Source organism: Motacilla alba, chromosome 1 (assembly GCF_015832195.1).
Source record: "Motacilla alba alba isolate MOTALB_02 chromosome 1, Motacilla_alba_V1.0_pri, whole genome shotgun sequence".
Classification (NCBI taxonomy): Eukaryota; Metazoa; Chordata; class Aves; order Passeriformes; family Motacillidae; genus Motacilla; species Motacilla alba.
This window is the reverse complement of record NC_052016.1, coordinates 17,216,729-17,242,378: the sequence shown is the minus strand read 5'-3', so window position 1 is coordinate 17,242,378 and position 25,650 is coordinate 17,216,729. Positions and strand designations below refer to the sequence as shown.

General features: G+C 37.3%; 1 protein-coding gene across 6 annotated transcripts in view; it reads right to left on the bottom strand.

Annotated features, from left to right (window-relative positions):
* ROBO1 (roundabout guidance receptor 1) overlaps positions 1–25,650 on the bottom strand; it is a 693,788-nt gene that overhangs the window by 113,116 nt on the left and 555,022 nt on the right. For all 6 annotated transcript variants that reach the window (XM_038135498.1, XM_038135488.1, XM_038135479.1 and 3 more), the window contains one exon: positions 3,968–4,125. In XM_038135498.1, coding sequence (XP_037991426.1) covers positions 3,968–4,125 — 158 coding nt within the window. The remainder of the gene's footprint in view (positions 1–3,967; positions 4,126–25,650) is intronic.

Genomic DNA, 25,650 nt, shown 5'->3' with positions numbered 1-25,650 from the left:
CACAGCTTTTGGCACCAAGGTGACACACATGGCCACTTCATAATGATGCAGTGCTGCCATGCAAAAGAGATGGCTAGACTGATGGGTCTGGGAGCAGGGCTGTTCTTGGGGAGGATACCTGGAAGCCTGGAGCCCTGGCCTAGATCCTTGCTCCAAGCAATGGGTGGGTCTATGAACTTCACCAGTGCCAAATATGTAAACACCAAGAACAGCTGGAAACCAAACCAGGAACTTCCACACCCTGCTGTGCTCCCTTCTCTCTCTCTCTCGTGGACAACACCTTGCACTCTCCTTCTCCACCAAGTCTCAGCTCCAAGAGGAGTGTCCCACAGCCTCTCCTAGTACAGATGGATCATGTAAGAAACTGGAAAATACATTTGAGCTTCACACTGTTTGCAGTGAGAAATTAGAGCTATTCACCGGACTGCACCCCTTTTCAACTATATACATATATATATATATATATATATATATATATATATATATATACACACACACACACACACACACATATATATATAAAAGGAGGGATTCCTGATTCCACAGCAATCCCAGGAGAAAAATTAACTGGATGAGCATGGAATCATACTAGTTCTTCTCTATCCTCATGATAACTGTATTCCAATTCAATAAATTAAGCTAAAGGTAAGTGTCTGCTTCTCAGGCAAGACTGTTCCAGCTTCATTTGTAATATTTGGAGAGGGATTACTCACATCAAGCATTTGCTTTCATACCATGGTGTACAGAACACACATGAGGAAAATCATGTTGAGCCCCGATGAACTGAGAAAACTGTTTATAGACAACACACCCAAGAGTAGAGAGAAAAAATATTTTGGTGATGATTCTTCATCAGGTGCACCCAGCAGACATTTGTGCACTGACATTTGTGCACCTACACCAAATCTCTAAAACTGGGCACTACTGGGAGAGCTGTGCTATAATAAAATGTCTGCTACTATAAACCCCCTCACAAATAGCTCTGCCCTCACCCTTAACTTTCATTTCCTATTTATTCCATTCCCTAGTTTATAACTTAAAAGACATATACATTTTTTCTCTTCATAGCATATTTATTTGTCCTACAAATGGACCAAAAATATGAAAAGACTGATTTTTATTATCTCACCTACATAAAGGCATTGATTTCCTTAACTCTACCCAGGACAAAATAATATTTTCTTTTTATTGCATTCCTGAGGAAGTCATGCCTTAACTTAGATCTTATTTATCTGCATCTTTTGCTTCAACCTTTCAGTCAGAAACAGAGCTTCGAGCTCTGTTTTTCTGGCACTCTTAGTACTCATTCTGAAAAGTCCATTTTTTCTGACTCATAAATGACACTGTCATTGCAGAGGAGAAAAAAAGCTTCCACATATTAAAAATAAGGTTGCCTCATGGAGATACCATCTTCTCAAAGTAAGTACAGATATGAATCAAAAAAGAAGATGTCAAGCATCATGCCTTATTCAGAAAAAGTACAGTGTTAATGTTTATTTTAAATCTCTTGCCTGAAAGGAAAGTATTAATACAATGTGCTTCACGCAGCCTTTGACACTTACAGAACTCTTAAAATTGTAATGTGTCAAAGATAAACAAACCTGTAAGAGTGAAAACAACTGGAAATGCTTTACAAGTGGAGCCACTGAAGCTTTTTCATTAATTAAATGCCCACTGGTATTACATATGCATTGAACACCAAGACATATGGTTTGACATTTCCTGATCTGCTAATTTCATGGCTTAGAAAGAGGAAAGTCACACTTGTGGAAATTATGGAAATTTACTGCCACTGAGTCAATCAAAATTTTGCCGCCACATGAAGGTAGGTGCTCATTTTAAAAACAAACAATGTTAAAGGAAAAAAAAAAAAAACAACAAAAACCTGTCACTTAAACCTGGTAATTTCATCCTTATTTCAGCCTTTGTGCTCTTCTAGTTTTTTGTTTTTTTTTTCATTTCTGTTGCCAAACTGAAATAGAAATGCCTTCAAGGAGATAAATGAACAGTAAGAGAAGTAAATGGAATTATTCTAAGTAAGGTTTCACAATTAGCATTTCATTCCCATCTGCCCTTTAATAAGTTGTCTACTCCAGGTCCCAGTCCCCACTCCCCTCCCAGCCACTAGCAAGATCATACAGATGGTTTTTGCAAAGCTGTAAAGAGGTACATCTGAATGCATATTTATCCACTTGGCAAGATCCTGCTACAGCTGTAAGAGGATGCAAATCTGCATTACAATGTTGCTTCAGGCTCTCTGGCCTGTGTCAGGAAGCCCCTGCAATATCAATAGTGCTGCTGAGGACAACGCCAGGCACATATGACACGGCTAAGCTGGGCTGTGGCAGCTCTGTTAATTTACACCTCTGGAGACAAACCATCATTTGGGTACCTGAAACAAGTGTGAATCTACACCTACATCAAACCTCACTTTCATTTGTTTGTTTCTGGGGGGGTGGCATTGATAACAAACAATAACTCTGCCAGATGACATGGTGAAAAAATACTGTGTGGGTGAGAATTTGATACAAACACCAGAAAATAAAACCAAACAGAGGGGCTTTATTTCATCCTAAGAAAAGCTTTAACGACTCCAGGTGATACTGCCAGTCAGTGATAGCTACCCTTGTTCTGGGTATGTCTTTGTTCTGGCAGCTGGAACAGTTTCCATGTATAACAAAAGAAATGTACTTAATAGGCAACATCTGAAAATCCTCCGCGAGAATAAACTATAGCAATAAAAAATGCAAGTTTAGAAAGCGCTTCCTGGAGAAAAAAGAACAACATAGGTAGCACTGGAATCTTCTCTTTATCTCAGGTCAATTGACTTGTCATGGTTGGAAGGAGATTTGAAAAGGAAATTGCAAGTTCTTAGCAAGTATGATTGGAGGAATAGAGTTAAAAGCCAGCAATCAGTATAGGTTGGGAAGGGTACTTAAAAATTTTAATGTATGCATACGCCACAACTGCAGAATGCCTGGGCTTTGTGTTGTTTGTAAAAAATAAATGGAGTAACAGGCAATTTCAATGCCCAAATGGTAATTTTATATTTAGGTTGCTGGGGTCTGAGAGTACTTCCATTAAACATTTCCCTTTAATTTGGTATGTGATTGAGGCATGTAAATGGTATGTGCCTCCAATCCTGCTTTACATTAGAAATCTTTCCAGTACCAACAGGACAGTGCGTGCTTTCAGATGATACAGTTTCTCTCATGTGGAAAGATGTTTCTCCTATCACCACACTGGCAGCAAATAAATGATTTTTGAACCCCATTTTTCACTGCCATTTCTGTAAGATGTTTAGGCTCACCAGCTTACTGTTTCAAAAGGATAGTTTTATGATTTGAGAAGCTGCTTTATCCATACTCTGGAATAGTCATGCACTGTATTCAGCAAGTTACAGATACAAATGAGTATGACAACACCTCTAATGAAAAAACAGATTTATTTAAGATGGTAGGATAAGCCATTATCTCTCTAAAGAAATGTGTCTATATCCCCAAACCCTTTTTATCCTTTCTAATACAATGCACATTTTTCCTGCGTGTGTTATTTTTAGCAGAATTACAAAAGATCTCACCGAGACTACTTGTAGCTTCTCTTTCAAACCAAAGGCAGATATTACAGACTGCAAAAATTTGTAGGTGGATGAAACGTATGAAAATTATAGGACAGTGATGAGTATAATGAATTTCATTTCCACAAGCTTCTAATTCTTCTGAGGAAGAGAAGAACATAGGTTTTGCATAGGCCTCTCTAACAAACAAATGAATACCCTGCAATGAAGTATTAGGAGATTAGAGGTTACATTCCAAGCTAAATGCAAAATAGCCGTTGCCTGTGAGGCAAGGAGAGGTCACACCCCAGAAAGGACAGCACAGCCAGAGATACCCACAGGCTCAAGAGACAAGAAAACAATTTGGATTAGTTGATTCTTGTGTTGTTTGGAAAAACTTTTTATACTTACTGTAATTCTCTCATCTTTGTCATCTAGAGGGGTCCCATCTTTCTTCCATGATATAGTTGGCTCTGGGTGACCTCTTGGGGGCTGGCACTCCATCACTGCAGGTTCCCCCACAGCTACCATGACATCTGAGGGATTTTGTCTGAAGTCATCCCGTAGAACTGAAATAATAAAGGAAGTGAAGCAAAAAATTACTCAATAATATACTAATAGCGCAGCAAAGTATTTTGCATTGGCCTTTAATGGTGCCTGTTGTCACTGTATTTTACAATAACAAACATCAGTTAAACAACAGAGCTGGAGGGGGACATCCTACAAGAGCATGTTGTGAGAGAACTAGAGGTAATGGCTTTGGACTGAAAGAGGGCAAGTTTAGATTAGATATTAGGAAGAAATTCTTTACTATGCAGGTGGCAAGGTCCTGGCACAGACTGGATGGAGAGGCTGTGGCTGCCCCATCCCTGGGAAGTTCAAGCCAAGGCTGGATGGGGCTCTGAGAAAGCTGATCTGCGGAAGGTGTCCCTGCCCGCGGCAGGGGGCTGGAATGAGATGGTCTTTAAGGTCCTTTCCAACACAAAGCATGCCATGATTCCTATCTCAGTTGAAGATGGCACAGTATCTTCTGCCCAGGTAAAATGTGACTTGGGAGAAAGCACTGAAAAGGTTGCTTTCTGTTCCTTTTTTCCTGAGACACAAGGTCAGCCTGCCAGTAACTCACAAGTTTTTGGTTAAATGTTGGCCACTGGCCATACAAGTTGTACACATCCCTGAATTGAGGGCAAAAATCAAATGAACTAAATAAACTTCGCAGTTCTTTGATGACATTACAAATTGATTACTAAACATTTGCCCCGCCTTAGCCAAACTCATCTTTGCAACTTGGCTTGTGTCTTTTTAAAGAAAAAATATTAAAAACCTTTGCTGATCTCTGGTAGTTGTCACTGAGCCTAAACCAGGACCACATCCTTTATTTAGAAGTTGATTTTGCACCTTTTGCCGATTACCATCTTTGCACACAAAGAAACATTCTTATTGTAGCTTCATTGCTAGAATTTGCTCTTTCTCATCATTTGGCCAAGCCCAGGCCTAGGAAACTCTAGTTTCCTCCACTCATCCACTATGGATTTTATCAATAGCTGTGTGATTATTTTTCTTTCTGGGAAAGTACAGACATCATCCTGTGCTCAACAGACCACTGCACAGGGACACGGTTTAATGGAATAATGGCATTTCTAAACCTTGCCAAGTAAGTGGCATTAGGTTTAATCTAAAAATAAATAACTCATATGATAACACATATAACATTCTAGTCCCCTCCACTGCTGTTCCTCCATCCACACCGAACAAAGGACAAGGTAATGGAAAAGCACACTGCACCCAAAAGACTCTCAGGATTTCTACAGAGCTGTATGTCACTCTTGCTACCTGCAATAACCTTGTGTCAACAGTAAATAATGCCAAGAAGCTGCAGCAAAAAAAAAATTAATTCTCTAAGCCATGGACCCCAGATACATGGACATTCACTAGCAAACAGGGGTTTGGATGTTAATGCTGCTTCAAGGGGAAGTGAGATTTATTGTCAGCTGTTAAGGAATGTGGTTTTTCTTACAGATTGGCATTTTCTTACAGATTTTCTTACAGGGGTTTGGATGTTAATGCTTCTTCAAGGGGAAGTGAGATTTTTTGTCAGCTGTTAAGGAATGTGGTTTTTCTTACAGATTGGCATGTACAGTACTACCACAAAGCCATCCCTCTCTGTAAGGTCCTCTGTAAGGAACTTCTAAAGTGGTCTGAGGGCAAATGGGTCACCTGCTTTGGGACAGGGGTATATACACCTTCCGCATACCTGCTTTTACATAACATATTACACAACTCGGAAAGTTCCACTCTGATACACAAGTATAGGCAGGACTCAAAAACAATAAATAAAAAATATTTTGCCACTTTTCTAGCTAAATGACATAAATTCCAGAAATAAAAAAGAATATCTGTGTGTCAAATAGACCTAAATATAGTACAAATATCACCAAACATTTGAATTCCCTAATCCCCTTCCACAATGAAGCACTCACATTTCTAATATTTCAGTTCAATTACTGAAATTTCTGGATGCCCTGGAAACAGGACATAGTGATGCTATGAAAGTGCATAGTCGAGCATAAAATGTCTCTATCACATTAACAATACAAACTAATAGAACAGAATTGTAGGACTTAAAGAAGATATTATAGAATAATTTAGATTAGAAGGAGCCCCTGAAGGTCATCAAGTCTACAAAAGTAAGATGCTTTTGAATGACCATGCTCTCTTGGACAGATTAGGTCTCTTCAACAGACCTAATGTACAGAGTTTATTAAAAAAAAAAAAACAAAAACAAAAAAACCAAAACAAATAAAATGTACCCATTTCTTACTGTACAAAAGCCTGAGAAAACATGCTGCACCTAAAATCAAAGTATTTTTCTTCCTAAAAGCCGAGGCTCATGTATATTTTCCTTCTTTGAACTTGTGAAAAAATTGAAAATATTTTCAGCTACAACATCATGTTTTTAAAAAGGGGAATGATGTCATTTTCTGTTATTCAGAAAGGTAAGTCAAAAGACCAATCCTTTAAACTCACTTCTGCTTTCAACAAAATTTTACTAAGTTTAACCCACATTCTCTTACATCTTCCTTACTCTTACATATTGATGCCCCAAAAATGCACTTCAAATTCATTTTTGGTTATGGAAGTGTTAAAACACTACCCATATACATTGAAAACGTTACATATCCTTGTTCCGCTTACACTGAATTTCATGTTAACAGCCAAACACAATTTCTTCCATTCCCAAGAAACCCTCAAGCCATCCAGACACATGGATCACTATAAATCATGTAGTGCAAATGCATAGCTGGACACTGCATGTATTGAAGTCCAAGAATTTTTTCTATTTAATACTTCAGAGACATATTCTGGCTTGCAGCCACTGATCGTATTATTCCTTTTTTTGGTTTTCTTCCCACTTCTTCAAATTAGGGAACATGAAAGAAGAAGACACAGAAGTTGCCCTGAGTTATTAACCTCTCCTTCCTATAGATCCAGTTCCCAGTGCCAACAGCACATGAAAGTGCAGAAGAGTTTATTTGCTATGACACAGTTGTATTGCAACACAGAAAAGGGGTGTTTTGACCATGAGTAAGAAGCTTCTCATTACTGCTGAAGATTGTATCACTTGGATAAATTTAAGAGACATATAAAAAGAAGCAGCCTGAAGTTTAAAAAATTAAATCAAGTGATCTTAATAAAGCACAAGTGCTTTTCAAGTCTGAAAGACCTCATAAATCTAAGAGAAAGGACTATAAGATAGCACCTCAGATGGCTTTAGCACCTTTGAAGCAACAAAGTCCAGTACTTACATAATAAAACCAAATTACTTCTGTAATTTCTACACTACTTAGTCTTATAATAGCTTGACAAACATAGTACCTTGCCTGCAAACCAAGACCTTTCACAAATTAACCAGTTCTAAATAGAATGCCCAGGAGGACATCAAAGGTCCAGGCCACAGATACTTCAAAACAAGGTTTTTTTCCTCCATTTACTATGAATTATTTTGGCTTTAACATCACATAATGAAATGCTAACAAAATATAATCCATTAGAGATTACTTCACAGATAGTCATCGTAATTATTTTTGCAGCTGTAAAGCAGATACATGCTCTGTTTTGTTTGCCTCAGGCCCTGGCAATCTTGCATAAAGTTATAAATCTAAAATTTTCATCCCTTACTGAAAAAAACCATAACTTTTTCTTTCCTGTTCCTCATGGTCAAGGCTTACTGTAAATTGAGAAAATATTTCCTTTTTAATTTATATTAGAAATGTGCTTTGTAATTCACTACAGCAAATGCTTTTTGTCACCTAATGGTGAAATTTCACCTTTTTCTACATATATGCAGCTGGAATAAAAAAAAAAAAAAAAAAAGATATATTAGGAAGACGTTTGATATTTTTTTCTTTTTTTAAAGAATCTTCATAGATATAACATTCTCCTACCCATTTATGCCAGACCTTGGTCACGGTTTTCTAGCATTTTACCTGATATTTTCTGAAATCCAATGAAGAATGATTGTAACCATTACCACAGCACAGCTGGGACAAGTCCATGATCTTGCTGTGTGAATGTGCTGAACTGTTCAGGTTCAAAAGCAACCTTTGTAGCTCCACTTAAAAGTCTACTGCTCACATAATTACTTCATATCGTGTACTCTTCAATCCACTAAAGAGTTTTACTTTCCCCAGAGAATTTTTCTCAGGGAAGAAGGGAACTGGCAACCACTTGTAGATAAATTTTTATTGATAAGTAACATACATTTTTATTGGTAAACAGAGATGGCACCAATAGAGTGCTTTGCAAAATGCAGCACCCAGTGCTTTTTTTCTTAAGTTCTTTGTTGCCTCCTGTGAAAAAGAGTAGGGAGACACTACAGGGTGAAATGAGAGGAAGATAGGCGGGATTTTTTTGCCTATATAAACTGTAGATGATTCAGGAAGGTTACTGTTGCATTTTATCTTTAAATCACTGTGATTTGAAAGGGGTATATAAAATGCAAGATAAAATAAACCAACCAGAAAGTTCTAGTCAATACTTGAAAAGAAGGAATTTGTAAGGAACACACTAATTACCATCAGACATTGTGGATATCATGCCTTAACAGGTGGTATCATTTAAGATCTGGAAATCAGAAAATTTCCTGAAAATTTTGATTACAGGTCTGTTCCAGTCCAGACACTTCATGCCAGACCAGTTCAAAGCAATGCACCAAAAATATATCTGGGATCCCTAATCAACCAAGATCTTACAGCCACAGTCACCAGTGAACAGAGGAAGAGGGAAATGTTGATGCCTGTGCTGCAAGTTCCTGAATCAGACCAAGGTAATTTTAATCCATTTTAATTCTTATAAAAAGGCATCACTCAGACTTGCTTCCCATTAACTCTCTTGCACCATTCCCCACAAAACACACTATTTTACAAGTCTGCTTCTTAGAGAGAGACTGGTGAGCCAAAGTATGGCGCAATTATTTAACAGAAGACGTCCCAACAAGCTCCACTCTTTCAGCATGAAGATAATTTGAATCTTTCTTTGACTGTGCCTCAAAAATGGTGGGAAAAGAAAGTGAAATAAACAGAAGAAATTATCATCACATCTCTTTGAACAACTAGATCTCAGCTAATGAGCAAGTTTCCTACAGCAAACAAAACCCTCCTGACATCAAACAAGCTAAATATAAACCTTAGTGGCCCACTGCCCTGCCTTTGGCTAATTTTGTTAAAAGTTGTAAAAGCTGTTAGATTTTTTTAAATATCCACTAATTCTACTATTTTTATTCTTTCAAATATATAAAAAGTATTTCTATGTTTCCCTTTTCCTCTCCAACAAAAGAGCAGCATTTACAAACTAAGTTTCCACCTAATGCTTCATTTGACTAATCAATTATAATGAACAAAACAACAAAAACGAGAGCTTGCTTTCAAAGCCTGTAAGATAAGGAAAACAGAAATAGGATTCAGGAGGTTATATAAATATTTTAATCCCATGAAGCTGTAATTAAAGAGAAACTAATTATTGCTTAGTCAGGATTGAGTTGTTATTCAAAAGCAGAAGTCTTTCCGTAATTTAGGATCAGCAATGATCCCTTTTCCCCACTACCTACAGAACTTGTAATTCAAATTTACTGAGACACACCAGACATTTTTGGCATTCAAATATAAGATGGTTGTCAGTTGGAACAGTGCTTCAAACCAGGTGCTTAATTTTAATTACAACTAACTTAAGCATCAGCCAGAATTATGGTACCTTGTTTAAAGATTTTGCTGGCATGAAATTTACACAGATGTCAGGATATAATTTTTAATACATGCATGCCACTAACAGGAAAGTGTTAGAGCACCTAATTAAGCAAAAAGGAAACAAACAAAGGTATGCATTATCAAATTTAAGTCAACCCATGTGTTACCATATTATATTTTAAGCCTCATTAAACTGTTACCTGGTTTGACCAAAAAAATGGATCATTTACAAATGAGAAGTATTATTTCTGAAGAGACCTCCCTAAAAGTCTCCATGCAGCCATAAAAAGTTAAAGGAAAAACTTATTCCCTGAAAAAATACTTTCTTTTCCTTTCTGAAGGTGTTAAAAACAGGTCAACATTGGTGTTAACTAAAATAAATAGTCATTAAAATGGAACAGTAGGAGTAAAGCTATAAACAGTCAGAAATTACTGTTGTGATCACCTAACAAGCCCACTCATGTAGTGCAGGCAAATTCAGATTGCTACAGTGACCCAGACCAGCAGTGCCGTATGGAATGCTTCAAAAGATGTCTACACTTAGACAAAGCTCCAAGAGCTTTGAGAGTCACAGCCAGCATGCCTAGGGCTCCCCACTTCCATCATTTAGCTCTCTTATGTTTCCTACCTTGCAGCACTGCCCTTTGCTCAGTCAGACCAAAAGCCTACTGCAGGCAAGCAGATACCCATCAGTTCAGTAGCCACATCTTTAATATTCTCTCAGCCTTCTCTGAGCCTCAAAAACTACATGAGCACTGGACACGTGGCCTCCTCCAAGCACAGCCCCTCTGACTGCACAGTGTGAGAATTCACAGCAAACAGGTTCCAGACAGAGGAGGCTGCTCATTGCAATGAGGCTGATTCTAAAGCAATGACCACCACTTAACACCATCACAGCAGAGATCTACTTTTAATCCTCGGCTATACATTTATGACCACACATTCAACATCATCTATTCATACAGTGCTGTCCTGCTGTGCTTCAAACTCTGCCCATTAGCAAACTTTACCACCCCAAAGTCTGAAGAAACAAAAACATTTTAAAATCAAATGGCTTTTTGCTTAGTAGTCACATGTATTTGTATGAGTTAGTTCAGACCTTTACCCAAGTCTATGTAATTGAGATCACAACATCATACATATTTCTATTTCAAGATCTCCTTTAGTGAAAGAAAACAAGCATTAAAACCCCTCAGTAAACCAAGTGTGTTTTTTCTACTTTTTTACCACTGAGATGAACTAATTTAGTTTAAACAGCTGGTTCATAAATACTTCCTCCATGATGTCACTATGGAAAAAAACTGAAGGGTTAATGAATGCAAGAAAATATTTCAAAAGGCCTTTCTTTTAGACACTGAAACAATTTAAGAACTGCCTTCTATTACTATGCTTGTTGTCATATTGTCAATAATTTATTTTTAATTTTGAAATGACACCACTTTTTAGATTTTGGTAGACATTGTAAGAGGCATATAGAAATTTTAACAGTAATTTACATTTGGAAGAGTTAAGAGTGCTGAAGAATAGCATTTAACTTGAATGAATGAAAAATAATTGCTCAAAGATTTAAAGAGTGAATGGTATATACAGAATACTTTAGTTCAGAAAACTTGAATTCCTACTACCTAGCAGAGTAATGCAGAATTTCCAGCAATGGGAAATTGCCTCTCATAAAACATGCAGATCTGCTAAAGATTTTATTGAATCTTGCACCACGTTCTGCTCTAAGAATGTTAACAGATTAAAGGTGTTAGAAAGCAGCATTAAGTTCATGTTACCAGCCTATGTAATTTAGTACAACATTATTAGTACCACCTGGCTGATGACACCAGCAGAGAGCACCGACAGTCAAAGCAACAAAGAAACACGGCTTTGTTTTAGCACTGACAAACAGAACCAGAGTTAAATATAAGTGACAGATGTAGAAAACAGTAGCAGTGAAATTAGACCACACTTCTAAAACATTAACAAAATGTACTGTCTCCATTACTCTAACCTTTCAGTTGTTTTAAAATGGATTCTCTCAAAAAAATCATGGCTTTGATTGATTGTTTTTTCTCTGCCCATCCAAAAAAAGGCCTGAGGGTGCTGGCTGACAGCAGCTGAACACGAGCCAGGTTGTGCTCAGGTGACCAAGAAGGCAAATGGCACCTGGCCTGAATAAGGAATAGAGTGACCAGAAGAACCAAGGAAGTGACTGTCCCCCTGTACATGGCAATAAATGAGGCTACACCTTGAATTCTATGTCCAGTCTTGGGCTACTCACTCCAAGGAGATTAACGCGCAGGACTGTCTCCAGAGAAGGGCAGTGGAACTGGGGAAGAGCCTGGAGCACAAGTCTGATGAGGAGCAGCTGAGGGAGCTAGGGTTGTTTGGCCTGGAGAAAAGGAGGCTCAGGGGAGACCTGATCACTCCCTGTAAACTCCCTGACAGGAGGTTTCACAGCAGGTGAGAGCTGGGTTCTGCTCCCAGGTAACACGACAGGACAGGGCAAGAGGAAACGGCCTCAAGTTGCACCAGGGGAGGTTTAGGTTGGGTATTAGGAAAAAGATTCTTCACTGAAATGGTGTTCAGACATTGGAAGATGCTGCTCAGGGCAGTGGTGGAGTCACCCTGACTGGAGGGATCTAAAAGACTTGCACATGTGGCACGTGTGGCATTGGGACATGGTTCAGTCAGTGCTGAGTTAGCAGCTGGATTCAATAAGCTTAAAGGTCTTTTCCAGACAACCATTTGATGATTCAATACAGCATCACCAAATTAGGATCTTTGTATCTATTGAAGGTTAATAATTACCATCTCTGGAAAAGTGTCATTCCCTAAGACACTCAGCAATACAATTCAGCAAATAAAAGACCACCCTGCTTCTAATCCATTGCAGTAGGAGGAAATCAAGGACTGCTGCACCAACTGGATCACATATTTAAAAGGTGCTGATGGCAAATACATGTAATATGCTTGAATCAAGCAATATGTTACACTGCAAAAGCAATTAAATATTTAGGCATTTGGCAATAAACTTATGACTGCAAAGACTTTAAAATAAATATATTTGTCATTCGTTACTGTCATTAAGAAACTTCCAATTGTTAATAGAAAGAAAGGCATGCTTAAGAAGCAGGATCCAAAAAAATAAAAGAGACCTCTTTAAAAACCATTGGCTGAAAGTTACTGAAAACCATTACAAAAAATTATGGAAACCACTCAGAGTGTCTGAATTTATTTCACTTATTTAAGATTTGTGGTTTAAGTACTGCCTGGAATGTTACTGGGCAACATAGCTGTCAGCCTATAACAGTATCTCCATGTGTGGAAAGGAAATTGTAAATGGATTAGATGATGAATTGAGAATCAATTAAATGACCAAATCTGATAAGTCATATAAAGAGTAATTTTAACTCCTGTGAGAAAGGGTAACTGACAGGCCTCAGAGAGCATGCTGCAGCACTGGGAAACCTAATTAAATCCTGAAGGATCTGTGATGCCTCAGGCACGCAGCTCTGAGAGTATCCCTTAGGTTGATTGAAAATTGAAAATAGATAACGAGAAGGGACCTAATTATTAATTTGACTGACTGTATAGGAAGAGTAATCCCTCTCAATGTCTTCCACCTATTATGCTCCAGGACAAGGCGTCTACTAACTGTAACTAAGAATTTATCTCCTGGAATAATAAATTAATCTCTACAGACTGCAGAGATTATTTCCTTTCACTTATTGTAAATATTAAATATTTTCAGTTATTTTCTGGTAGTAGTAGTAGAAGCAGCAGTACATTTTACATTTTGTTTTGGGGTTATTTGAATCGTGCTGGATTACAGACAGTATTTTCAGCGTGACTAACACAGCATATTTCCAAATTTACAGACACAAACCAAGGGGTTTTAGACACAGCTCAGCCAAGAAGCATCCTTCAGACATCAGAAACTAGTTTTCATAAGGCAAAGAAGGATGTGCATCTTTATATCCAGGGATCTGTCCGCATACTGTACAGAAAGATTTTTCTCTCTGCACTGCAAACAAAGATTCTGATGTTTAGTTTGCAAGGAGCTGCTGGATGCACTGGCCTTCCTTCAGATCAGATTATAATGGAGAAAAAGAACCAGATTAAGAGGCTGCGTGTCTTGGCCATCCAAATTACATCATAAAGAGATAACTGAAATCAAAGACATATAAGGACTAAACAAGGAAAAAGAAAAGGTGAGAAGACATTTCACCAGAATTCCAGTGTTTTCCTTAACTACTCACCAAACTTATTGCACGAGCAGAAGAGAGTTTTTTTTCAAGGAAGAATACAAGAACCAATATAAAAATGTCTCTGTCATCTAATTCAGAATAAAGGTATTCAGGTAGCAAGGACAGAAGTGAACATTTAGTTAGTTTTCAATGAAAGGTTAAAGCTAGAATGGCAAATGAAGCTAGATTGCAATTGATTTAAAAGGTATTTCTCTCAAATAGCAAGCTATGCTGGCTTGTGTTGTGAAAAACTTCTTCCCCTAGTTCCTAAGAAGGAAATTCCCTCAGCAGGCCAACTCTGAAGGAACCTCATTTGTTATAACCTGTGCTGTTAAAAGAGGAGAAGCAACTGCTCCAGAGTCTTGCCAATGAAGCTGGCATCACTTTTCTTGTAGTACAGGAAAGACTTAAATGCTGACCATACTTGTATGTTTGCTTATAATCATCCTTTCGCTCTGAAGGAGTCAAAAAACTTGTAAGAGGAGAAATGTGCAAAGAAATAAAGATTTCCATGCCCTTGATAAGAATTTTTCTGCAGTAGTTCTAAATCTGCATATGCCCTATGTTAGTGTTCTGCTAAAGGTGCTGCCTCCACACAACAATTTTAGCCCTGTCCTTCTGCTTAGCATGCAAATTCTAGGGTGTTATAACTGTACCACTACCATCAACATTTTCTGAAAGGACCCTATTTCCATGAAAAAAATCCCCATTATGCTCTTAAAGTGGTTGAAAAAAATGACATTTTAATATCAGAGAATATACAGTATCATTATCACACTCAAACAGCTAAGTCTCTTCTTTAATATTCCGGAAAATTATATTCCCCCATTACACAAGAGGTCAAGCCTGAAACATCAGTCACAGGGGGCAAGATGCAGGCACTTCATATGGCTGAGTGGCTCATTCTGAATAACAGCAGAGCTAAGAACAATATTTGCTGGCACCACACACTACAGCAAGGCCACACAGCTGAGAAATGTTGCTGAACTATTACACACACTTTTATTCTGTTCTATTGTTCTCTTACTGTATACAATTTTATTGTCTTGGCAGAAGCTACAGACCACAGAGCTCCACTGTCTTTGTTCAGCTCTCCAGACTGCTATACAGCAGAATATACCTCAGTTAGATAGTAGGTGTTTCATCAATTATACCCTGCATTCCCCAATGTGTGACTGTATCATCCTTGTGGTAATGCTATCTTGTTTTCCACATCCTAAAACATTCAAGACGTAAATTGACAAGAAATTGCCATGGTAGAAATGGATAAACCCTTTCAAAATCACATTTATGCCAAATATCATATACTTTCCAAATTACTTTTGCTGGTTTTAGAAAACAATGCAGGGAATCACCTCAGGGGAAATTTGGCAGACAGCCTTACACAGAGTTCATAGAGAAATATAGCCCTCATCTAATTCAATTAACTGGTTTCAGTTAGATCCCAAATGGTACAGGCAAACATTTGTTCTATTTCAGGCGTATTCTAAGAAATGAATCATTCTGCCTTCCCACTACACAAAGGCACGGCAAAATATCACACGCTTGATTATTTTATTGTTCAGAATTTGAAAAATCTCAAGACAGACCTCTTTATAATTTACAGTGACATCTTATAATTTAGAAAACCATCTGAAGACTTCAAATATAATAAAATTCTATGAAGAGCATTACAAAAAGTAGCAAAGTTAATAGCTAAAACAATGAAAAATGATTTTGAAAGCAAACAGACACACCAAATTTACCAAGCTGGAGATCTGAATTGCAGCTCTTGGAGATTTATATGCTATCGTAAATGGCAAAAGACAGTAAAATCATACAGAAAATTCTGCATTTGGACTGTCTTGCTGGCTTCAGTCCCTATGAGATATTCAAAGGCAAAGTGCCAGTTGATCAATATGTTATTATTTAATGTGCAGTAAGTGCTACTGAGGAAAAATCAGAGAAACACTGCCTGTTAGCAGAGTCTGCTGTACTGCTGGCAGGAAGGAGTGCCGGGAGTTGTGGATCCCCCTATGTGGTAAGACAGCAGCCAGAAGTCTGATTCAGAATTAACAAAAGGAAACAGAGGGCGATACTCAGCGTGAGCACCAATGCATATAAAGCCAGGCAGATTTCATTACTAAGATTTTAATTTTGATTAAATGCTTCCTTTTATATTGGGTCCCATTCATTGTTTTCTACCCTGTGTTTTCATTAATACTTTGATACACAGGGAACATTAAGTTGCATAACTTCACTGTTGCACCTAAGATAGCATCTTTAATAACAGCTACAAAAGAGGTGCTGGCATCCACCAGTGTCCAACTCCAGGATGCTCTGAAGCACAGTGGGCTGGCTGTGGCATGCAGGACAACACATCAGCACTCTCCACCAAAGCAAAAGGAAAGTGGATCACTGCAAGTGAGCTTAGACTGTGTGAAATGGGAATGTATAAATGCATCCAAGGCAAAGCAAACCAACACAATGGAAATAGCTGTGAAAAGCAAAAAGTATCAAGGTGGTGAGTACTTACGGGGCAAATACTGCATTTCCCTTTCTTTCACAGCCTGGGAGAATCTGCAGTACAATGCAACTCCTAAAACTTCCCAGGAAACTACAGTAGTAACATGCAATTTTAGTGATTTGACAGTTATCTTTCCCCCTGTCTTTGGTGTTTCTACCTACAAATGATGAAATTTAAGTCTGGAAAAAACTCAAGAGAAGACATTTTTTTTCTTGATTCCATATGAGCATGGGTACTCTTAGCAGAAGTATCTACACTAAATTTCCCTTGCCCTTACAAACCTGAGCTGTGGAGTGTATGGTACCCTCCACAATGATCTACCAACTCTATTAATTCAATTCCTACCCATGCTGAGCAGCCCCTCCAGGTTAATCTCCTAGATTTTCATTCATAATTGTTATAGAGAGAAAAAGCAAATGTGGTATCGTGCGAGACCAGGATCCTTTCATTTCTCCATGAACTCTGAATCAATTTTCAAGTCAGTTCAGTGGTCTGGTTCTTTTCTGTGTTTAGTCACAAAAAGTAAGCTTGAAAACATGATGAGACTTGGTCTGGACTATCAGTAGATGCCTAAATCTGTATGTCATACCTTTTCAGGATGGTTTTAAAAAAGTAAACTCATTGCTATTAATTTTGGCAAACAGGATACTTAGAAGCCACTGAACTTTCAAGATAAAACTGCTGGTATATTCTAATAGTTCACTAAGAAACAACTGATATAAGTGAGAGAGAAGCAGGGCAGGGAAGCAACTCCCAAAAATTATCTGGATTGCCGAAATCCTTACACATGTTTTTCTGATATACAATGTGACAACATATTTTTGTTGTTACAGGACTTTCCAGCAAACTAAAACTGCAGTGGGTGATGAATGACACTGGACCAGAAGATGAACACCAGGTTCCAATACACCCACCTGGAATCTTCCTGAAACATGCACAGTGTGGACATTTCTCTTCAGGAAAAATGTTTCTCACTATAAATACACCTCTTTTGGGTTGCACTACTTTTAAACTTTTTTCTGCACACAGAGCAAACATACAGATGAACAAACAATACTTGATATCATAAAAATTCCTTAATAATATCCACTGTAACAATCTCAGAAATGTCAGGTAAGTTTTAAGTTCACATTACAATGTATTTATTGCTTAGACTTTGGGGAGTGATTACGAAACCACCAGGGGCAAGAGGACTAAACAGGCAATGTAAGCCTTATCTTGTCAGGAAACAAGAAAACACAAGCCAGCAAACAAGAACCTTCAAAGTCATCATGTTCATTTATATATGAGAATCTAAAGCAAAAAGAGATACTGTCTTTGCTGAAAAAAGTGCTTTGCTGCTGTTTATGTGCTTGAATGCAATTCATTGGCACCTTTCAGTAGATTACCACAAGAAGTCATTACTCAAAAGTTTTCCTGAGCTTTCAGACTGAGACCATTCAGCTAGTTCAGGCAGAAAGTGCTTTTAAATAGTAGACACTCCTAGTGTTTATACAAACTGTAAGGTCAAAATAAGTACTTGGTCTTTTCTATACTTCTTGTTGGCTTTACAGCAATGAGATTCCTGTGTCAGAACTGAAATACTTCGAGTATTATGTAGCACCAAACCCACAATATTTGTGCACTACTGCTACCTGTTAAAACCTATTTGTATAGTTCGGATTTTTTTGAGGGAAAAAGAATATCTGTTGTGTCCTTACTAAAGCCACAAAAATAGTATTATATAACCATAAATCCACTGAATTGATGGACCTGGTCTAAAATGGGAACCTTTAAGAGTGTAACAGTAAACAGAGGAAATAAAGGGAGTTATAAAGAGTTTATAAAAAGTTACACTGACTATCAGAAGTAAGAAGTGCCACTAGGATTTATCCCCATTATTGTGTCAAACTTCTTTTATCACTTTATCTGTACACATCATGCCTGCGTAGCCTTTGCTATTCTAACATGTAAAACTGTATGACAGACAAAACTATCTAATCTCTGAGAGGAAAACAATTTAGAGAGGAAAGGGGTAGCTCTATACTTATTCATTTAAAAACACCCAGTAACAAAAAACCTCACTAAACTCTGCCAAGGTTCATGGAAACAACTGGGATTTGTATATACATCATTTGGATATGGGCCATTATCAAACTATCTAGAGAGTTAATCAACAGAGGACATTCTCAGCAAAACAAGACTGATGCTACATAATCAGAAACACCAGAGCTGTAAACAATGGGAATGCACATTATTCCCAAACAGTATAAATAATTTAAGACTTCCAGAACTGAAATTAATCTACATACCATTTGAAGCACACAGAACCACCAATTCAGACAGAATAATGAAAGGTAAGGGAAAAACAGATGGATAATTAAAAAGACACTTCTCAAGTGGGAATAGTCTTAGCTTTGCACTGCTGGTAACAAGAAATAAATATCAAGAAAATCCTATTACATGCATGTATATTTTATATGATTTTTTTTTTCCAGAAGGGATTGTTGGGTTTCTTTTCTTTCCCACACTCTGATTGGACAGTGAACCTGCTGTATCCATCAACATCTATCTGATTAATTCTTCATCTCTTTGAAGCATCATTGTTTTATAGGGCACTGTTCGCAGAGAGATGGAAACAATATCATTTGCCCATATTTGAGATGAGCATTCTTACTTTAAGCCCCAACTGGCCTAGAAGTCAGCACCCTTTCATCCCCAGATGAAGTGTCCCCAGCATACTTCAAAGGAAAAAAGATACTTATGGTGTCTTAACCTTTCCTTTGAAACTGAATCTGTGGATCCAATATCATCTAGCAAGGCTAATTGCTAGTATGCAAGGGAATTACTATTATTTCTATATAACCCACCATAAAGAAACGATGAAAGCTAAGGCAGTGTTGTAACAGGTTTTATACATAAAGACAGCACCACAAAGACACTATGAAAGGCAAGTATCTTGCACAAGTACAAGAGGAAAATTTCTCAAATTATCTTTATAATCTGAAAATTACATTCAAATATCAGCCAGCTTACCCTGCAAAGAAAGCCTTAGGTGGAGAGAAGATATAGTGAAAAAAAACAAAAGAGAAATAGAGAAGGTATGTGATTTCATGGTTAGATGTTCCCAGAGTTCTTTCATCTTATTAACTTGCTGTACTCCATGTCCTAATCTCCTTACCCTCTGCAAGTTTTACATTTTCCTATAACATAATCTAAATGAATTCAAAAGCTGATATAAGGTAAAGTAGAAAAACATGAAAATCCAACAGAGGAACTAATATGAACATTTCACCATTAAAAAAAAAAAAACAACAGCAAAAAACCATTTCTCATGCAGGAAACAACAGTGCTTAAAACGAGTGGCATGTGCACAAGCAAAGTATGATCTGAACAGTTTGGAAAACTCTTACTGTATTAAACAGCTACTACTGTAAGAATACAAAGGAAAGGTAACTAATTAAGAGACAACTACAATTTTTAAATTAAAAGAACAGGAACTTTCTATGCTTCATCATGAAAATTCCCATGTTCCATGAGTTCCTTAATGCAAATATAAAACAGAAGTATTGAAACCTAAGTTAGAAAAGTGCTTAAGCATGTTGCAGTGTTTCTGGCACAATCATAAGTTTAGATATGCTTAAAAGTTTTCTTCAATCAGGGAGAGATAATCAGTTCTCCCTCTAAATGCCAAAATCAGGGAAAAGGCCTTGAATTTGGTGAAAGTGCATGAACAGTGTTCAGGTAAAAACCCAAACCAAGCCAAAAGCTTGCCAAAAGCAAAACACAACAGAAATAAAAAAAAAACAAACATGAAAAACCTTAAGTAACACTAACAATCATATTTTTTACAGAAGGGGAGCTGCCTTTTTTATTACTTCCTTACCAAAGAGTGGAGGGGTGCAATTACATGACCTACATTCAGCACTGCTTTGTGTTACCTGTGATTTTGCACAAGGGACCATCTGAGTCAGAATGAAGGAGTTGAGCCCAAACTCACCACAGCCTAGAATGCAATAAGAGCATCCAGCCCCACATGAGGTACCAGGGATTGAAAACAGCTTTGTTCATTCATGAAAAACATCATAAGGTATTTATTTTCATTGTTACATTTACCATATGAGGTTGGAAAATAGTACATGAATACTTTTTACACACACACACACACACATATATATTCCCACACTGTACACACACTCTATCAAAACACCTTTTGTTTCTCACATTCCCAAATACATGTGGAGCACTAATGTGTGAATGCATTGTTTATCACTAAATAAAATGCATCCAGAACTTATACATGTTTACTTTAGGCAACGTGATCAGTCAATAACAATCAGTCCTGTTTTTAAAGGCAGCCAAATTCTTCAGAAATGAGCCGGATGTTACTTGGTTACTTCAATTATTTTTCCATGTGAGCACCTATTTTTCCATTAGTAGCACCTAAACTCAGCAATCACGGAAACAATCATCCACTATTTTTAAAGACATTTTATGTTGGATATAAAAGTTTCAGAGGAAACCGCTACGAGAAAGTGCACAAAAAATAAGGTTACTTTTAATTATACACAGAAATTAATATCTAGCACAGAATAACACATTATTGATGTGGTAATTAAAATATTGTATTCTGAAAGATAAATATATTAGCAAGCCAGAAGGACCTGGCCTTATTTTATTATACTTTAATAGAGAGGAAATAGAGTTAAACAGATGGCACTCGGTATTTCTCAATGAATTCAGCATCTGTGAGTACATGTTGCATAAATGCCAATTAAAATGTGTCCAAGTAAATTTAATTCCCTTGCTGATAGAGTGTAAGCCAACCTAGCTGGCTAAAGATCAAGGTTAACTTTAATCATCTGCTCAACTTGAAGCAAGTTGCTCTCAAATTGTACAGAAATTCCCAGTGAAATAATAAAACAGAATTCCTATTGATTTGTATTCATTTACATTCATAATTCTCTTCTCAAGTGTTGGGCCAAAGCACAAAGGGGGAAAAAAATAGTACTGTGTGAATTGTTTGACAAATCTAAACTGAAGAAATATTTCTTTGATTTAAAAAGCTTCTGCAGAAACATTCAGCAGAACTTCTCCTTTGGGTAATTTTATGAAGTAATTATTTTAGAAGTGACCTGATAATTTTTATGAGTCACACAAGACACTTTTTAATTTCCTCTACTCTATTACTGAAAAAATACCACTATATTATATTAGTTTGTCATCTAAATTTTTCATAGAATGCAAAGTGAATTTTGATTATTATATTATCAAATACCAATAAAAAGAAGAGTATATTGAAAAGCTAAAGCAGTACTGTTATGCAACCCTATAGCAGTTCTTTCTAATTTAATTTGGCATTTTCCTACCTTGTAATAAGGCAGAGAAGGAGAGAAAAAAAACCCTCAGTATTAAAAAAACGCCACCAAACACCATCCAAAGGCAAAATTCTGAAAACTTTGAGATTTTGTGCTGTATTTAAAGAATTACAAAGTGCAGTCTAGTGGGTTTGTACCCTGGAAAACTGAGCATCTACCCCCATGAGAAAAGAGAAGGCATTTTTGTGATGGTCTGAGCCATCCTTAAAAATTCAGTATCATTGACTAAGCTGGGGCAAATGTACACCAAGCAAAGCTTGGATCTTTTGCAAAGCTAATCAATTAAGTCCCTTTATGCATAATCCATGTGTGCAGTCTTTTCCCATACCAATTATTTCATGCTGGCAGTGTTTTGTTGAGGGAAAAGCCAGTCAGAAACTATAAAACATACAGCCCAACAGCAAATGAAATTAAATGCCAGAAGTGCAAATTACTATCTAGGAAATGAAATCTGAACTATTCATGCATGTATACATACTAGCAATAAATTAAATTATGGCATTCAGGGAAAAGACCTAAATGTCATTAGAAAGAGTGCAATGGGAACAGTGGTGCCACAATCAGAAAACATAAAATAAAAGCTTTCCTTGAAAGTGGGAAAACAAAAGGTTTACTGCTCTTCTCTACAATGGCAGAAATAAAATGACTCAGCAAGACCTCAATGCATTGTTAGATAATAGAAATCATACTGGATTTTGAACTGTTCACTAATTCAGCAAAATCCACTTATTGGGCAGTTCTGCAAGACTGGCTGGGGAAGACATCATTGTGTCTTTTATAAGAGGCCAGTGCTCAACAGAATGCACACAAGAAGCCTCATTTTCAGACCTATTAATCAGTGAACTACTGAAGCTCTGGCTGAGGAGCACCTGGGAAAATCAGGTCCCTATGCATTTTAATAGCCACAGACAGTGGTACTGGAGGAGAAAGAAAATAAAAATAAAAACACCCAACACAAAGCTAGGGTCAACAACAGACATGCTTCCTAAATTAAATTATGAATTGGGTAATGTCAGCAGAGTTCTGAAATACCAATCTAAATAAGTAGGGTTGGTGCACTACTCTTGACTGCCTTGTCCCTCGTAGTTCTTTATTGCAATAGAAACCACAGAAAGAACAGTAAAATACTAAAATCTTAAGGTAGTCAGAGGCTCTATAGTACAACATGACTGACTGTATAATGCACTGGGGAAAGACTCACATGGTCCAAAAATAAGAAAACTTCTCAATTCAAAATAACACTCCTAGGTAAGATAATTTCTGAGCAGAGACAGCAGTCAGTACAGAGGAAGGCTGATGGACAGGGCAACTTGAGGGTGAGCAAGCAAACAATGGTGTCCCCTTCAAGCCTTTCCTGGTCCTTACCTTCACCTTTTGGGAGAAGCATTTTTGCTTGACTTACCTGAAAAGAGGATTTGTAGGGAAGAGCAAATTCCAAGGGATAACTGAACAGCCCCTAAACATCAGATTTGTTTTAATCCCCTGCAGGAATGCACCAGCAAAGAGGCAGAAGAGGCCTGTGTGCAGTCTTCCTCTATCGTATTTCTTTGGCTGTGCAGTTATCGCTCCTGATTGATGCTGTGCTTGATTTCTGCACCTGGCTGAGTTTCCAACCCTTTTCAGAGGCTTTATATCCCTGCACTTAAAAGTTTTACCAAAGTCAGGATGGGTCCATTCCCTCAATCAGCTGATAATAGCTGAATGTCACATACATCACAGCAAACTGCAAGACTTGTGAGAGCGGATTCTGAGCTTTTGATGGCAGAAGCATCTCCAGATTCACAAACAAGATTCACTATTTATGATTCAGACATATTTTTCACAAAGGTCTTGGAAAACAAAGGCAGAGCACCTAACAGGATGGATCAGGCCCTACTAAGCAATAATCCTCACAATGATTGTAATAATACTTGGATTAGATTCTTTACTCCAGCTTGCAATGTGCAAAATAATACAATTCAACAACTGCAGTAATTCTTTGCAGATGCACAAAGAATAAGCACTTAAAGATTCAACTGAGAAGCTTCCATTGTTTTCTACTGTAACTATTGCTCTGTTTATTCAGAAGAGGTGACCTTCTAGTAACCTTGTACAGTGGCCAGAAAGGAATGGAAATTTGACCTCACTTTAAGACCTCCATAAAAAGAATTATACTACAATGATTTTGCATCTTTTGTGTCAGCATGTCAGATAAATATTTTATTTAGTTGCTAACTGGATAATGCATTTTCAAAACAACTCACAATGCTGAATGCATTTTTAAAATATATTGCTGAATAAAGCACAAATTCAACTAATTTCAAAATATTAAGTATATTTAAAATGTAAGAAATATTTTGCATATTTTCCTTAGAGTAAATGCATTATGTATTATTTAAAAAGTTTTAGCTGTGTTGGGAAGCAGTACCTATGAATAATATATTTTTGATGTCTTTTTATGTACACAAAAACATCAATTTATACCTAGCTTAAAAGAAATCTAAATTACAGGTAAGCCATGTAATGTGTCCCTTACTACCTTTTGGCAAGATTAGTCTAATCAGAGTTTTTCCACTAAATTACCCAGATCAACAGAAACCTTGCACAATTATATCCTGCTCTCTAAAATGGCACATGATCTTTCCTCATGTGGGTAATTGCTAGGGTGGAAAATTGCAGTGAGGATGATGGTACAGATGTTCTTTTTCAGTTGACCAAACAAAATGAAAGAAAACATGGAATTCCTGTTTCATAATGAATTCTATTTAAAGTCCACTGGTTTATACACATTTGCACACATATAAACAAACATAACAGGAATTTTGAACAGATTTTTCTAATGGAAGATTGCATTCTTCTGCTGATGGTACAAGAAAATATTAGATTTTAAGGAAGATGTGAAAAACAAATGTTCAATGTTTGCAACCTGTAAGAACACACACTAGGTCACTTCTTAAGTTAAAGATCTTGAAGGTGATTTCAAAGCAGGATAGTTACACTGGAGCCAGGCTTTTTCACTTGTGAGCATGGACAAAAGACAAGCAATCTTAGCACTGACATAATAAAAAAAAAAATCTGCCTGCACCCATGGTTACTGCTGCATTTACTGATCCCCATGGCTGAAAGCGGCAATTGCACTTTAGGGGGATGAAAGGAGGTCACTGTTAATGATGTCCTCTCTATTCACCAGAGACTGCTGCAGAGCCACGCTCACACAAGGGACAGCTCATGAAATCTGTTTCCCAGGTCTCACAACCCCTTGCCTTCCTCCTGTCTTGCTCTTCTCTCCCCACAGGTACCTCCTGCTCTGTATGTCGATGGGAGCTATTGTCCATCAGATGCTTGTTCAATGAGATTGTACCAAATTGGTTTTGGTTTGTTTTTTTTTTTTCCCCTTACCATTAACTATTTTAAATTGTACTCAACACCCATCATTAAGCAACACTGCTGTTAGAGTTGAGGATTTTTAACATTTAGGTTATTTCCAGAACTGCTCTGCTTATTCTCAAATACAAAGCAAGCACACAAACAAGGCCTAGCAATTACTTTGCACTGGCTTATATCAGCACCAGTCTTCAATTATGGCAGTACAGAGTGATGGAGATTGTTCTACAGTACAGGGACACCCAACAAAGATGGGTGTCCATGTCTCAAAAAAAGGAGACATGGAACCAGGCAATGGTGGTGGAGAGCTTAGAAGAGCACCTGTCTGAAGCCAGAACTCCACAGAATTCTTTCATGTAAGCAAAATTATATGCACTGTTATATATGCATA